The sequence below is a fragment of the Mirounga angustirostris genome, unplaced genomic scaffold, assembly GCF_029215605.1.
Source record: "Mirounga angustirostris isolate CCGP_5_RB_7025 unplaced genomic scaffold, mMirAng1.0.hap1 SCAF_8, whole genome shotgun sequence".
In the NCBI taxonomy this organism is placed as follows: domain Eukaryota; kingdom Metazoa; phylum Chordata; class Mammalia; order Carnivora; family Phocidae; genus Mirounga; species Mirounga angustirostris.
The window spans coordinates 30405700-30417925 of NW_026991716.1; the positions used below are offsets into that span (position 1 = coordinate 30405700).

Consider the following 12226-nt stretch of genomic DNA (forward strand, 5'->3'; position numbering starts at 1 on the left):
CACCAGCACAGATCCTGGAGTCCGAGTTCCAATCTTGGCTCTGGGACCTCGGGTGCCTCTGTTTCCCCATCTGTAAAATCAGGCTGGTGATAGTACTACCTTTTTGGTCGTTGTAAGATGACATGAATTAATACAAAGTATTTAAAAATGCTGGCTTCTTCTTTTGTGACCACCCGGGTGCCTGACTGGGGGCGTGTGGCTGCGCGTGTCTCAATTTGTGTGTTTATGTCTGTGTATCTGACACTGTAGGTGTGTCCCATTGTGACCAAGGTCCAGTGGGCCCCCCAGAGCCCCCCTCCCTACCGGGCTGGCTTTGGGGGGCCTGGCACCCTCACCCGCACCCCGCCCACCCCCCAGAGCCCCCCTCCCTGCTGGGCTGGCCTCGGGGGGCCTGGCGCCCTCACCCGCGCCCCCCGCCCCCCAGAGCTCCCCTCCCTGCTGGGCTGGCCTCAGGGGGCCCGGCACCCTCACCCGCACCCTGCCTGCCCCCCAGAGCCCCCCTCCCTGCTGGGCTGGCCTGGGGGGGGCCTGGCACCCTCACCCGCCCCCCCGCCCCCCAGAGCCCTCCTCCCTGCTGGCCTGGCCTCGGGGGGCGCCCAGAGCCCTCACCCGCGCCCCGTCCGCAGCTCCTGCACATGAAGAGCAACAAGTACCTGACGGTGAACAAGCGGCTTCCGGCCCTGCTGGAGAAGAACGCCATGCGGGTGACTCTGGACGGAACGGGCAACGAGGGCTCCTGGCTCTTCATCCAGCCCTTCTGGAAGCTGCGGAGCAACGGCGACAATGTAAGGACCGGCCCGGGGTGGAGGGGCCGGCTGGGGGGGTGGGCAGCCAGGCTGCAGCTCCAGAGCGGCTTCTATAGGGTCTCTGATGTGGGGACTGGCTGAGGTCGTGCCCATTTCTCAGAGGGGCAGACTGAGATCAGAGAGAGGCCTACAGGCCTGGCCCTTCCCATCTGTGCCCTGTTCTGCCTGCGCCCGTAGGTGGTGGTGGGGGACAAGGTGATCTTGAATCCTGTCAACGCGGGGCAGCCTCTGCATGCCAGCAACTATGAGCTCAGTGACAACGCAGGCTGCAAGGAGGTGAGTGGCTGCTGGGGCCCCTGAGGGCACAGACATCCCCTCCTTGCCCTGCTCCGGTCCTCTTCGTCTGCCCTATGCTCCAGCCCCCAGGCCAGCAGCCCTGGGGCAGCTGGGCTGGGGAGGGGGGGTGGCGGCTGGCTGAGAGAAGACACCTCCTCATGCTCTGATGGGAGCTGGGCTGGTCCGCCCCTCACCCCGGGCCTTTCCCCCCAGCCTCCAACTGCTGGGGGTCTGGCAGGCGTCAGGGTTCTCTCCGCCCTTCCCCAGGTCAACTCCGTGAACTGCAACACCAGCTGGAAGATCAACCTGTTCATGCAGTTCCGAGACCACCTGGAAGAGGTGTTGAAAGGGGTAAGGACTGGCCCCCACCCGCGACAGCTGCCACCTGTCTGCTGGCTGCCCAGCCCCTCCCCCGCAGGGCCCCCTTCCCCCACCTCCCTCTACCCAGGTCTGCTCCTCGCCTGACCCTCCCCTCCATGCGCCCCCTTCTCTGGCTCTGCACCCTCTTCAGCCTCCCTCCACCCCCCGAGCACCCCAGACCCCCATACTCCCCCACAAGCTGGACCACCCCTTCTCTTGTCTCTGGACTCATAGCCTCCCTCTCCATCCTTTCTGGGTCCTGGCTAGCCTCTGTTTTTTCTCTTACTAAGGGTGTGCCAGTGGACTAGGGGTCCCCGTCCCCTCACCTTGGGGGCCAAGATCCTTTGAGCACCCTGTCCCCTCCCCAGCACTGGCTCCGTGGACCCGGGCCAGGTGCCCTGCCCTTTGCCCTGTGCCCTCTTAGGCAAGGGCCTGAGGCTGCTGAGTCAGGGCCTGTGCCCTGGTTCCAGACCCACTGGCGTGGGTGCTAGGACATAGGGGTTGGCAGGCGCTGAGGGGTTCAGCCTGCCGGACCCAGTACTGCTGGGAAACACCATGGTAATGACTTAGGGAGAGAGCAGAGCGAGGGGCAGGGAGGGCTGGAGAGACTGCTACACAAGCCCTGAAAACCAAATGTGGGGGAGAGAGGGGGGCTCAGGTTTAAGTGGGGCTTCAGGGGGTAGAACTAGCCTATTGGGGGGTAGGTCGTATATGGAAGGGCAGATTTGGGGGGTAGCAGAGAGGGTGGGGCTCCTCAGCTAGGGGAATTGGCAGGCACCTGGCCATGAAAGGGACGTATAGGCACAGGTGACAGGCCTGAGAGCAGCCACCTGAGGAGGCTGGCTGCCCTGTGTTCATTGCATCCCCCGAGAAGCCTGCAGTGTCCCCCCTTACCCTCCGCTCCCAGGCGGGCTGCTTTGTCACACTGTACTGCCCCCGCAGGCTGCCTCAGCCCCCTCCCACCTCCCAGGCTCTTTCCGTCCACCCGTGCTCTGTCCAAATGCCTTTCTCTCCCTCCCTGAAGCCTGCACATCATCCACATAGCAATCAAGCCTCAGCCTGTGTGCCACCTCCTCCTGGAAGCCTTCTCTGATTATACATTCCTGCTCCCAAATCTGTGTGGCCCTTAGAAAAAGAAGCATCATTGGGCCGAACCCCATGGTGTGGCCTGGACTGGTTTCTGTGACTCTGTCATGGCTTTGATGTTAGAGGCCAGGCCACCTGGAAGTGAGATTTGAGTGTGCAGAGCCCACCCCTTTTTTGGCTCTCGCCCTGTACTGCGTGGATACAGAAGTCACGAGTTTCTGCCAAAGTAACTGGCTTAATCTATGTGTCTTCTCTCGCTTGCTCGGTCGCTCACACATTCACTCCACAGGTGGGCACAGGGTAGGAAGTGTGGTGGAAAGGTGAGGGCTCTGGAGCTGCACCACGGATTCATGTCCCCTTTGCCACTAGCTGTGTGACCCTTGGCAGGACACTTAGCTTCTCTGCCTGAGTCTCTCCACCTGTAAAATGGGGATAATGATATAGGTACCCGGGCAGCGTGGGTGAGGATGAGATGAGGAAGTCCACGTAAAGGGCTCACGCAGCGGCTAGCACGTGGGAAACGTGCAGTGTTCTTCATTATACAAATTATAGCCCTCGCAATTTCTGCAAGGGGCCATGGTATCCCCATTTTGCACAAGAGGAAACTGAGGCTCAGAGATGTTAAGGGACTTATCCAAGGTCACACAGCTTGGGAAGCAGAACCAGGGTCCAAACTTGGTCTCTGTGTCCAAAGCTCCGGAGATGAATAGGCCACAGTCTCTGCACTCCAGCTGTTCCAGGCCCGTGGGAGCAGAGGAAATGGGCAAGAATTACCCATATTCAGGCAGAAGGGGCCCTAGGGAGGTGCAGCCATGGGCCTGGGGGACCCCAGAAGGTGATACCCCTCCTGCCTTCATAGAGAGGGTGACTTGAGATTGGCCTTTAGAGGTCAGGTGGGGTTACTAGAGGTACGAATCAGGGAAGGAGATAGCCAAGGGTGGGCTTGACATAGGAGGCTGGGGAAGGTTCTGGATAAGAGCATGTCCCACCCCAGTCGTCTGGAGGCTCTGGATTTGGGGTGTGGGCAGAGCACCTGGCTGAGGGGCCAGCCCCTGGCCCTGGCCACCCTCTGGTGGGGCTCAGCATGCATCTCGCCCTCTGCTTGCTGCTCTGAAAGGAGCAGGAGGGGCCCTGCACCAGCCGCGCCTGCATCTGAGGGTGGGCGGGGGTGGGGGGGACGGCGGTGGGGGGCTGGCCCCCCCGGGAAGGTCCTGGCCCGTCCTGAGCCCGTGACCCACGGCTGTAGGGAGATGTGGTGCGGCTGTTCCACGCGGAGCAGGAGAAGTTCCTGACGTGTGACGAGTACAAGGGCAAGCTGCAGGTGTTCCTGCGCACCACGCTGCGCCAGTCCGCCACCTCGGCCACCAGCTCCAACGCCCTCTGGGAGGTGGAGGTCAGAGCTTGCTTCTTACCCAGGACCCAGCCCCTCCTCGCCAGCCCTGGGCCCCGCCCCCTCTTCTTCCCCCGTCACCCTGGAGGGTAGGAGGTGTAGAGGCGGGGCCAGGGGGCGTGGTGGGGGCAGGTCTGGGTGCCACTTACCCAGAGCTCTCCAGGTCTCCCCAGGGCCCGAGCTACCGCTCCCTGGCCAATGTCCCTTTCCTGCCTCACCCCTGCACCCCCCAGGTGGTCCACCACGACCCCTGCCGTGGGGGAGCTGGCCACTGGAACGGCCTGTACCGCTTCAAGCACCTGGCCACAGGCAACTACCTGGCCGCCGAGGTGAGTGGGGAGGTCGAGGGCGCCCTGGGAGCTCGGGCTGCGTGGGCACGCGGGCGCGCAGGAGCCCGTGAGCCGGTGCACGTCTGCACACATAGACACACGTGTCCGTGGCCCCTGGCTTATCTGCACTCTTGCATTAAACAAATACTATCAAATAAGCGCGTGCCTGCAAATAAGCCTCATGAACATTACAGCAGCCCTACTATGTGCCACGAGCTATTCTGGACCCTGGGGAATCACCAGCGAGCCAGGTTCCCACCCCTCGTATAACTTACATTCCACATGTTTGTCTGTCCATAGAATGCAGGCTTGTGTATACTAGGGCGTGTGTGTGTGTGTGTGTGTGTGTGTGTATTGATCTGTGGGTCCATGAAGAGGGGCATGAAGGGCAGGGCCTGGGGACTCTCGTTGGTGGCTTCTTCAGGAGCGACTTGGGCTTTAGTGCTGGGGTGGGCACCCCTGGGAGGGTGGGGGCTCCCTATGTGGACCTTGTTTTGGGGTGGGGGTCATGTGAGCATAGCTCAGTGTCTAGTAGCTGCCCCCGTCTTGTGTCTCTGTCCAGGAGAACCCCAGCTACAAGGGTGATGCCTGTGATCCCAAGGCAGCGGGAATGGTGAGGACCAGAGCAGGGCTCCAGGGCCCGGGGAAGAGGGACCGTGGGTGTTGGCCAGGAAATCCTGGGAAGTGAGCTGGAGGGAGAAGGCCTCTCAGGTGGGATTCCAGGTGGTATCGGGGGGCCCGAGAGGAGGGAGGGGCTTCTGCCTGAGCTGGGGTCCTTATCCCAGGGTGCTCAGAGTCGTGTAGGTCGCCGGAACGCTGGGGAGAAGATCAAGTACCGCCTGGTGGCTGTGCCCCACGGCAACGACATCGCCTCCCTCTTTGAGCTGGACCCCACCACGTTGCAGAAAACTGACTCCTTTGTGCCCCGGTGAGTAGGTGCCGTGAGTAGCTTGGGGGCTGATGGGGGTGCCCAGGCTGTGCCGTCCTGTCCCTGGGCCCCCTGCATCCCACACTCCTCTGTCCTCCTGAGCTCCTCTGGCCTCAGGACCTGCCTGTCCCGCCCCTCTGGGGACCAAGCTCTCAGAGCTGTGGGCAGCTGACTACCACCGAACATGCGCCATGTGCCGGGCCCTGGGTTCAAAACGCCTTCTCTCCAGTGTTCTTTATCAGGCACCTGCCCCTGTCTCTCTGCACACTCAAGCACATGCAGCATGAGTTTGTCCACAGCACACGGCGGGAGGGAGGGGAGGGGACTGGGCTCCCTGACCTTTAAGGCCCCCCAACCGTAGATGCTAGGGCGTAACATCGAGAAACTTTCCGGGTGTCAGTCAGGCTTTGGCATTTACTAGCTGTCTGACCTCAGTCCCTTTGCCCTGACTGCCTGATCTGTCAAGTGGGCATATCAAGTTACCCATAACAGGGCTGATGGGAGACGTAATGGAGTCACTCAGTGTAGGCCCACCAGCCCTTACCTGAAGCTCTTGGGGCCAGGCGCCTTTTGAGATTCAGATTGTTTTTCATTTCAGAAAGGTAATTACATTTCATAATCAGAGACAAGAGTGTTTCTGCTCTGAGATGCATGCATCTTGACGCGAAGTGGGATAAATAGTCTAAATAGTCTCATTTGTCCAAATGAATCTTGGTTTCAAGTTTACAAACAAGCCTGGGCTTTTGGAGCGCTCTGGGTTTGGGAGCATAGGCGAGCCACGTGGGGCGGAACAGCACAGGGCCTGAGGGCTGTTTGCTGGCCACTCTCCTCTGGCTTGGGCTCCTCCCCTGGAGGGGATCGGTTCCCCTGTCCCATGGCCATGGAGTCTGGTGGAGATGTGGAGCCGGTGTGGGGCAGGGCAGGCAGACAGCGGGGATGTGCTCTGAGGCCCGCTCCCTGTGCCCTGCCCCCGGCCCCACCTGCAGGAACTCCTACGTCCGTCTGCGGCACCTCTGCACCAACACGTGGATCCAGAGCACCAATGTGCCCATCGACATCGAGGAGGAACGGCCCATTCGGCTTATGGTGCGAGCCAGCCGGGGCTGTGGGGCTAGGGCCTTGGCTTATCCCTGGGTGCCCTGCTGACCTCTTGTCCCTGCAGCTGGGCACCTGCCCCACCAAGGAGGACAAGGAGGCCTTTGCCATCGTGTCTGTGCCAGTGTCCGAGATCCGAGACCTGGACTTCGCCAACGATGCCAGCTCCATGCTGGCCAGTGCCGTGGAGAAACTCAACGAGGGCTTCATCAGCCAGAACGACCGCAGGTGGGCCGCACGGCGGGGTCCTCGAAGGGTCTGCATTTCATGAACCCAGGAGTCACAAAGCAGAAGCCGGGCAGGCTTGGCTGGCTGGGGTCGGGGAGACAGAGGTGGGGACTTGTTCCAGCAGGTTCTGGTGGACCCTGGGGCCCTTACCTCATGTATTGCTCATGTACTCCCAGAACTAACCGTGATGATGGGTTGAGGCTCACAGAGGTTAAGAGACTTGTCCATGGTCACACGGCTAGTAAGTGGCAGGGTCAGGACGGAAATGCAGAGCCCTTCACCCCAAACACCTTGTGCCCTGTTGTTCCTTTCCAGATCGGAGTATACTGAGATTCTTTGTCTCGGGGGCACTTTAGAATCCAGGGTGGGTGGGGCGAGGTGTGTGTTTTGAGAGCCTTTTGGGGTAAAGCTGGGGAGAGAAGTTGAAGGCCAATGATAGGCTTTGTGCTTTGGATCGCAGGGTGCACGAGTGGCCTGATGAGAACGTGTTTGGGGTAGGGCTGGTTGCCCGTGGCGGGGGGTTTCCCAGGGTTGGTGCCTTACACTTGTCATCACTGGTGTCCCTTCATGAAGGTTTGTCATCCAGCTGCTGGAGGACCTGGTGTTCTTCGTCAGCGACGTCCCCAACAATGGGCAGAATGTGCTGGATGTCATGGTCACCAAGCCCAACCGGGAACGGCAGAAGCTGATGAGGGAGCAGAACATCCTCAAACAGGTGTGTGTGCACACGTGTGGGGGAGGGGCCAGGTGTCCAGAACAGGAGCCTTTTCCCATCTGCAGTGGAGCTTCAGTCTCTCTGCAGCTTCTCTTCGCCCCTTTTTAGAAAATGAGTATTTGTTGAGCCCTGACCACATGCCAGGCGCTACCCTAAGCGCCCTACACGTACTGGCTTGGTGGATCCTCTCCCCTGGGGGAGGTACTATTATTACCCCCAGGTTACCTGTGAGGGGTCTAATGCATAGAGGTTGGAGTAACTTGACCCTGAGTATGCGGCTAGGAAGCAGCAGGGCAGGATTTGAACTCGGGATGTTGGGTTGAGAACTTGTGCTTTTTTTTATTTAAGGCTTTTTTTAAAAAAGTAAGCTCTACACCAATGTGGGGCTTGAACTCACAACCTGGAGACCAAGAGTCGCATGCTCTACAGACTGAGCCAGCCAGGTGTCCCCAGAACTTGTGCTTAAAAAAATAGGGGGCACCTGGGTGACTCAATCAGCTAAGCGTCTGCCGTTAGCTCAGGTCATGATCTCAGGGTCCTGGGATTGAGTCCCGCATCGGGCTCCCTGCTCAGCGGGGAGTTTGCTTCTCCCTCTCCCTCTGCCCCTCCCCGCTGTTCCTGCTCTCTCTCTCTCAAATAAATAAATACAATTTAAAAAAATATATTTTTTCTGGGGCGCCTGGCTGGCTGAGCCAGTCCGTGGTGTGTGACTCTTGATCTCAGCCCAGCGCTGGGTGTGGAGATTACTTAAAAAAATATTTTTTCTAAGTTTTGATTGTGAAACTTTTCTTTCTTTCTTTTTTTTTTTTAAGATTTTATTTATTTATTTGACAGAGAGAGAGAAAGCATAAGCAGGGGTAGTGGCAGAGGGAGGAGGAGAAGCAGGTTCCCCAAGGAATAGCGAGCCCGATACGGGGCTCCATCCCAGGACCTCGGGATCATGACCTGAGCTGAAGGCAGACACTTAACCAACTGAGCCACCCACGTGCCCCTGATTGTGAAACTTTTCAAATATTGAGGAAGTAATGAAAGAATAGTACAGTGAACACTGTACCACCACTGCCTGAATCTGCTTGTTACCATTTTGCCGGTTTGGTTTTTTTGTTTTTTTTTTTATGTTAATCACCATACATTACATCATTAGTTTTTGATGTAGTGTTCCATGATTCATTGTTTGCGTATAACACCCAGTGCTCCATGCAGAACGTGCCCTCTTTAATACCCATCACCAGTCTAACCCATCCTCCCACCCCCCTCCCCTCTAGAACCCTCAGTTGGTTTTTCAGAGTCCATCGTCTCTCATGGTTCGTCTACCCCTCCGATTTCCCCCGCTTCATTCTTCCCCTCCCGCTACCTTCTTCTTCTTTTTTTTTCTTAACATATATTGCATTAATTGTTTCAGAGGTACAGATCTGAGATTCAACAGTCTTGCACAATTCACAGTGCTTACCAGAGCACATACCCTCCCCAGTGTCTATCACCCAGTCACCCCATCCGTCCCACCCACCCCCCACTCCAGCAACCCTCAGTTTGTTTCCTGAGATTAAGAATTCCTCATATCAGTGAGATCGTATGATACATGTCTTTCTCTGATTGACTTATTTTGCTCAGCATAATACGCTCCAATTCCATCCACGTCGTTGCAAATGGCAAGATTTCGTTTTTTGTTGTTGGGTTGGCCGCATAATATTCCATGGTATATATATACCACATCTTCTTTATCCATTCATCTGTTGGTTTGGTTTTATGTAACTATACACCTATGCAGCCGTCCCTCCACCCATGCATTTCCAACCAGGGCACACCTCACCCCTAAGTTTTTCAGCGTGCATCTCCTGGAATAAGGGCATTGGCCTCCGCAAGCACAATACTGTTATCACACATAAGAAAATTAGTAATTATACCCATCCATATCTGATTTCTCTGCTTTACCCAAAATGTCTTTTTAAAGTTTGTTTTTTGAACCAGGATCCCACAAAGGTTTTCTCATTCCATTTGGTTGTATTTCTTTGGTTTCTGGTGTAGAACAGTTTTTCACACTCACCCAAACCCTGCTTTTAAAATTTATTAATTACATTAACATTTTTAAAAATATTTTATTTATTTGAGAGAGAGAGTGAGAGAGAGAGCATGAGAGGGGGGAGGATCAGAGGGAGAAGCAGACTCCCCGCTGGGTCTCCGGGATCATGACCTTAGCGGAAGGCAGCCGCTTAACCGACTGAGCCACCCAGGCGCCCCACGTTAACGTTTTTCTGATGAGGCAGGCTTGCGTCGGTCTCTTGGGCTCTGGCCACACCAGCCGGGCCTGCCTTTTCTCTTAATCTCAGACCCTAAGCTGTGGCAGCCCTGAGCTCTTCCCCCAGATGCTGAGCCAGGCCCAGGAGCTGAGCTGGGATTAGTCACGTGGGGACGGGTGGCTGAGGCCCACGGTGGGATCCCAGTCCGAAGAAGGGAGTGGGGGCTGGAGGTGGGGCCGATGGTGGGTGGGCTGGGGTCTCAGTCCAGCTTAGAATCAGCTTGGGGTTCATGTCGGTGTGGCTTTGGGGCAGGGTGACTTTGGGGCCGAGGGTTCCTGGGATAATGAGGAGTGCAGGCGGGTATAGGGGGACCGCTCCTCATGTTCTCTTCTCCCCCAGATCTTTGGCATTCTGAAGGCGCCTTTCCGTGACAAGGGGGGTGAGGGCCCCCTGGTGCGGCTGGAGGAGCTGTCAGACCAGAAGAACGCCCCCTACCAGCACATGTTCCGTCTCTGCTACCGGGTCCTGAGGCATTCCCAGGAGGATTACCGCAAGAACCAGGTGCGCTGCCTTACCCGCCGGAGCCTTCCAGGCCCCGGCGGCCCCACTCACCCGCTCACCGGCTTGCTCACCCCCTCACTCCTGCTTTTGTTCACTCAGCAAGTAGTTTCGGAGGCGCACAGCCGCTATGTGCCAGGCACTGTTTTCAGCCCCGGGGATATAGCAGGGAACCAGACAGTAGGGCCAGCTTCGTGGGTGTGCAGTCGGGCTCCATGCTCGGAAGGGCGTCGAGCTGGGTTTGATGCTCTGCTGTGGCCATCTTGAAAGTCTTGGCTTTTGAAGAAGGGTCCTGCTGTTTCGTTTTGCACAGGGCCCCACAAATTATGTAGCCGGTCCTGCCAGACAATTTCCTCCCTCACGGAGGCTTCACTCTGGTTGGGAGACAAGCTGTGAGCTGAAGACCTCTGTTGTGTAAACCCACTCCGCTGCCCAGAGCGAGTTTCCTGTCCCAGACCTCCACCTGGCTAGTCGGAGTCCCCTGCCTGGGATGGGGGTCCCCGTCCCCAGGTCTGGGGCGGTGTGCTGGAGCAGAGCCAGGCTCCCCACCACTCAGCTCGTCTGTTCTCCAGGAGCACATCGCCAAGCAGTTTGGGATGATGCAGTCCCAGATCGGCTATGACATCCTGGCAGAAGACACCATCACTGCCCTCCTGCACAACAACCGCAAGCTTCTAGAGAAACACATCACCAAGACCGAGGTGGAGACCTTCGTCAGCCTCGTGCGCAAGAACCGGGAGCCCAGGTGAGCCCACCTGCCTTCCCTGCTGCGCCCGCTCCCTTCTCCTTCCCGGTCCTCCCAGGGTACAGAGGCGGTGGGCACTGCTGGTTAAAATAGTGAAAAACCATTGCCTCTAGCGGTAAAGTGTCCTGGCCTCTGCAGCCCCTCCCCGGGACCCTTCCCAAATGTGGCCCAATCTTGCAGCCAGAGGGTTGATGTCCGGTACAGCAGAAGCCCCAAGACCCTCCTCTGGTGACAAAGTCGGAGCCTGTATTGAACCAATTGTCCTTGTGCCCCCTTTACCCTGACCCCCGGGACCCCTAGGCAGCCTCCCCCTGCCCCAGGGTGATCAGGGAGATGCCCATGACTTGTCCATCCCTGGGCAGCGGGGCCCATCTCCCAAGCTTTGGGGCAGGAGCAGAAGCAGTAACTGGTTCCAGGGAGCTGGGGCTGCCAGCTGGGGAAGGAGAAGGGTGGGCTTCATCCCCACCAGGGAGCGGCCTCTGAGTCCCCTCCCCACCCCTGCGGTCACCACCCCAGGTTCCTGGACTACCTCTCTGACCTGTGTGTGTCCAACCACATCGCCATCCCCGTCACCCAGGAGCTCATCTGCAAGTGTGTGCTGGACCCCAAGAACAGCGACATTCTCATCCAGACCGAGTGAGCCATTGCGCTGTCCCCTGGCCACAGCCCGGCCTCCGCCCTGCTCCCCTGCTCCTCAGGCTCCTTAGAGCTTGGGCCCCGTGTGCGTGCGGGCTGGAACCGGCACCCTCACTGCGTGCAGATACACACCCTTGCCTGCTGTGTGGCCAGCTCTGTGCTGGCACCGTGTGAGCAAGGAGGCCTCGGGGACTGAGCCAGATCCTCTGTCCTTGAGAAGCTCGTGGTCCGAGGAGTGTGTTTGACCCGGCACTCAGCCAAGCTCCTAGAGGGGTCTTTGTGGCCGGACATGCTCGCGGAGGGCTCTGGGCATGGCGTCCTGCCCCGGCCCCCCACTCCCTGTGATGGCTGGCCCTGGTTTGCAGGCTTCGGCCAGTGAAGGAGATGGCCCAGTCCCACGAGTACCTGAGCATCGAGTACTCAGAGGAGGAGGTGTGGCTCACTTGGACCGACAGGAATAACGAGCACCACGAGAAGAGCGTGCGGCAGCTAGCCCAGGAGGCGCGGGCAGGCAATGCCCACGACGAGAACGTGCTCAGCTACTATAGGTGCCTTGGGGCCCAGCTCCTTCCCGTCCTTAGCACTTCCGGTGCCCTCGGGCCTCCTCACAAGGTCGTCAGCCCATCCCCAGCAGCTGTGCAGCCTTCACTGGGGAGGCTGAGCTCAGCCCAGGGACGGGGCTGAATGAACCCCAAACCTGTCTCCACACATATTTATTTAAAAAATAAGATTACTAGAGGGCGCCTGGGTGGCTCAGTTGGTTAAGCGACTGCCTTCGGCTCAGGTCATGGTCCCAGAGTCCTGGGATCGAGTCCTACATCGGGCTCCTGGCTCGGC

The 12226-nt window shown here is 58.3% G+C and overlaps 1 protein-coding gene across 1 annotated transcript in view; it reads left to right on the plus strand.

The window, feature by feature from the left end:
* The window catches only part of ITPR3 (inositol 1,4,5-trisphosphate receptor type 3), a 67008-nt gene that overhangs the window by 27477 nt on the left and 27305 nt on the right, over nt 1-12226 (plus strand). Inside the window, exons 6-19 of the mRNA XM_064597472.1 lie at nt 627-785; nt 984-1082; nt 1350-1433; nt 3775-3921; nt 4152-4247; nt 4810-4860; nt 5033-5175; nt 6162-6261; nt 6338-6498; nt 7072-7213; nt 9850-10011; nt 10581-10753; nt 11270-11389; nt 11755-11937. Of these exons, the coding sequence (XP_064453542.1) occupies nt 627-785; nt 984-1082; nt 1350-1433; nt 3775-3921; nt 4152-4247; nt 4810-4860; nt 5033-5175; nt 6162-6261; nt 6338-6498; nt 7072-7213; nt 9850-10011; nt 10581-10753; nt 11270-11389; nt 11755-11937 (1820 nt within the window). The remainder of the gene's footprint in view (nt 1-626; nt 786-983; nt 1083-1349; nt 1434-3774; nt 3922-4151; nt 4248-4809; nt 4861-5032; nt 5176-6161; nt 6262-6337; nt 6499-7071; nt 7214-9849; nt 10012-10580; nt 10754-11269; nt 11390-11754; nt 11938-12226) is intronic.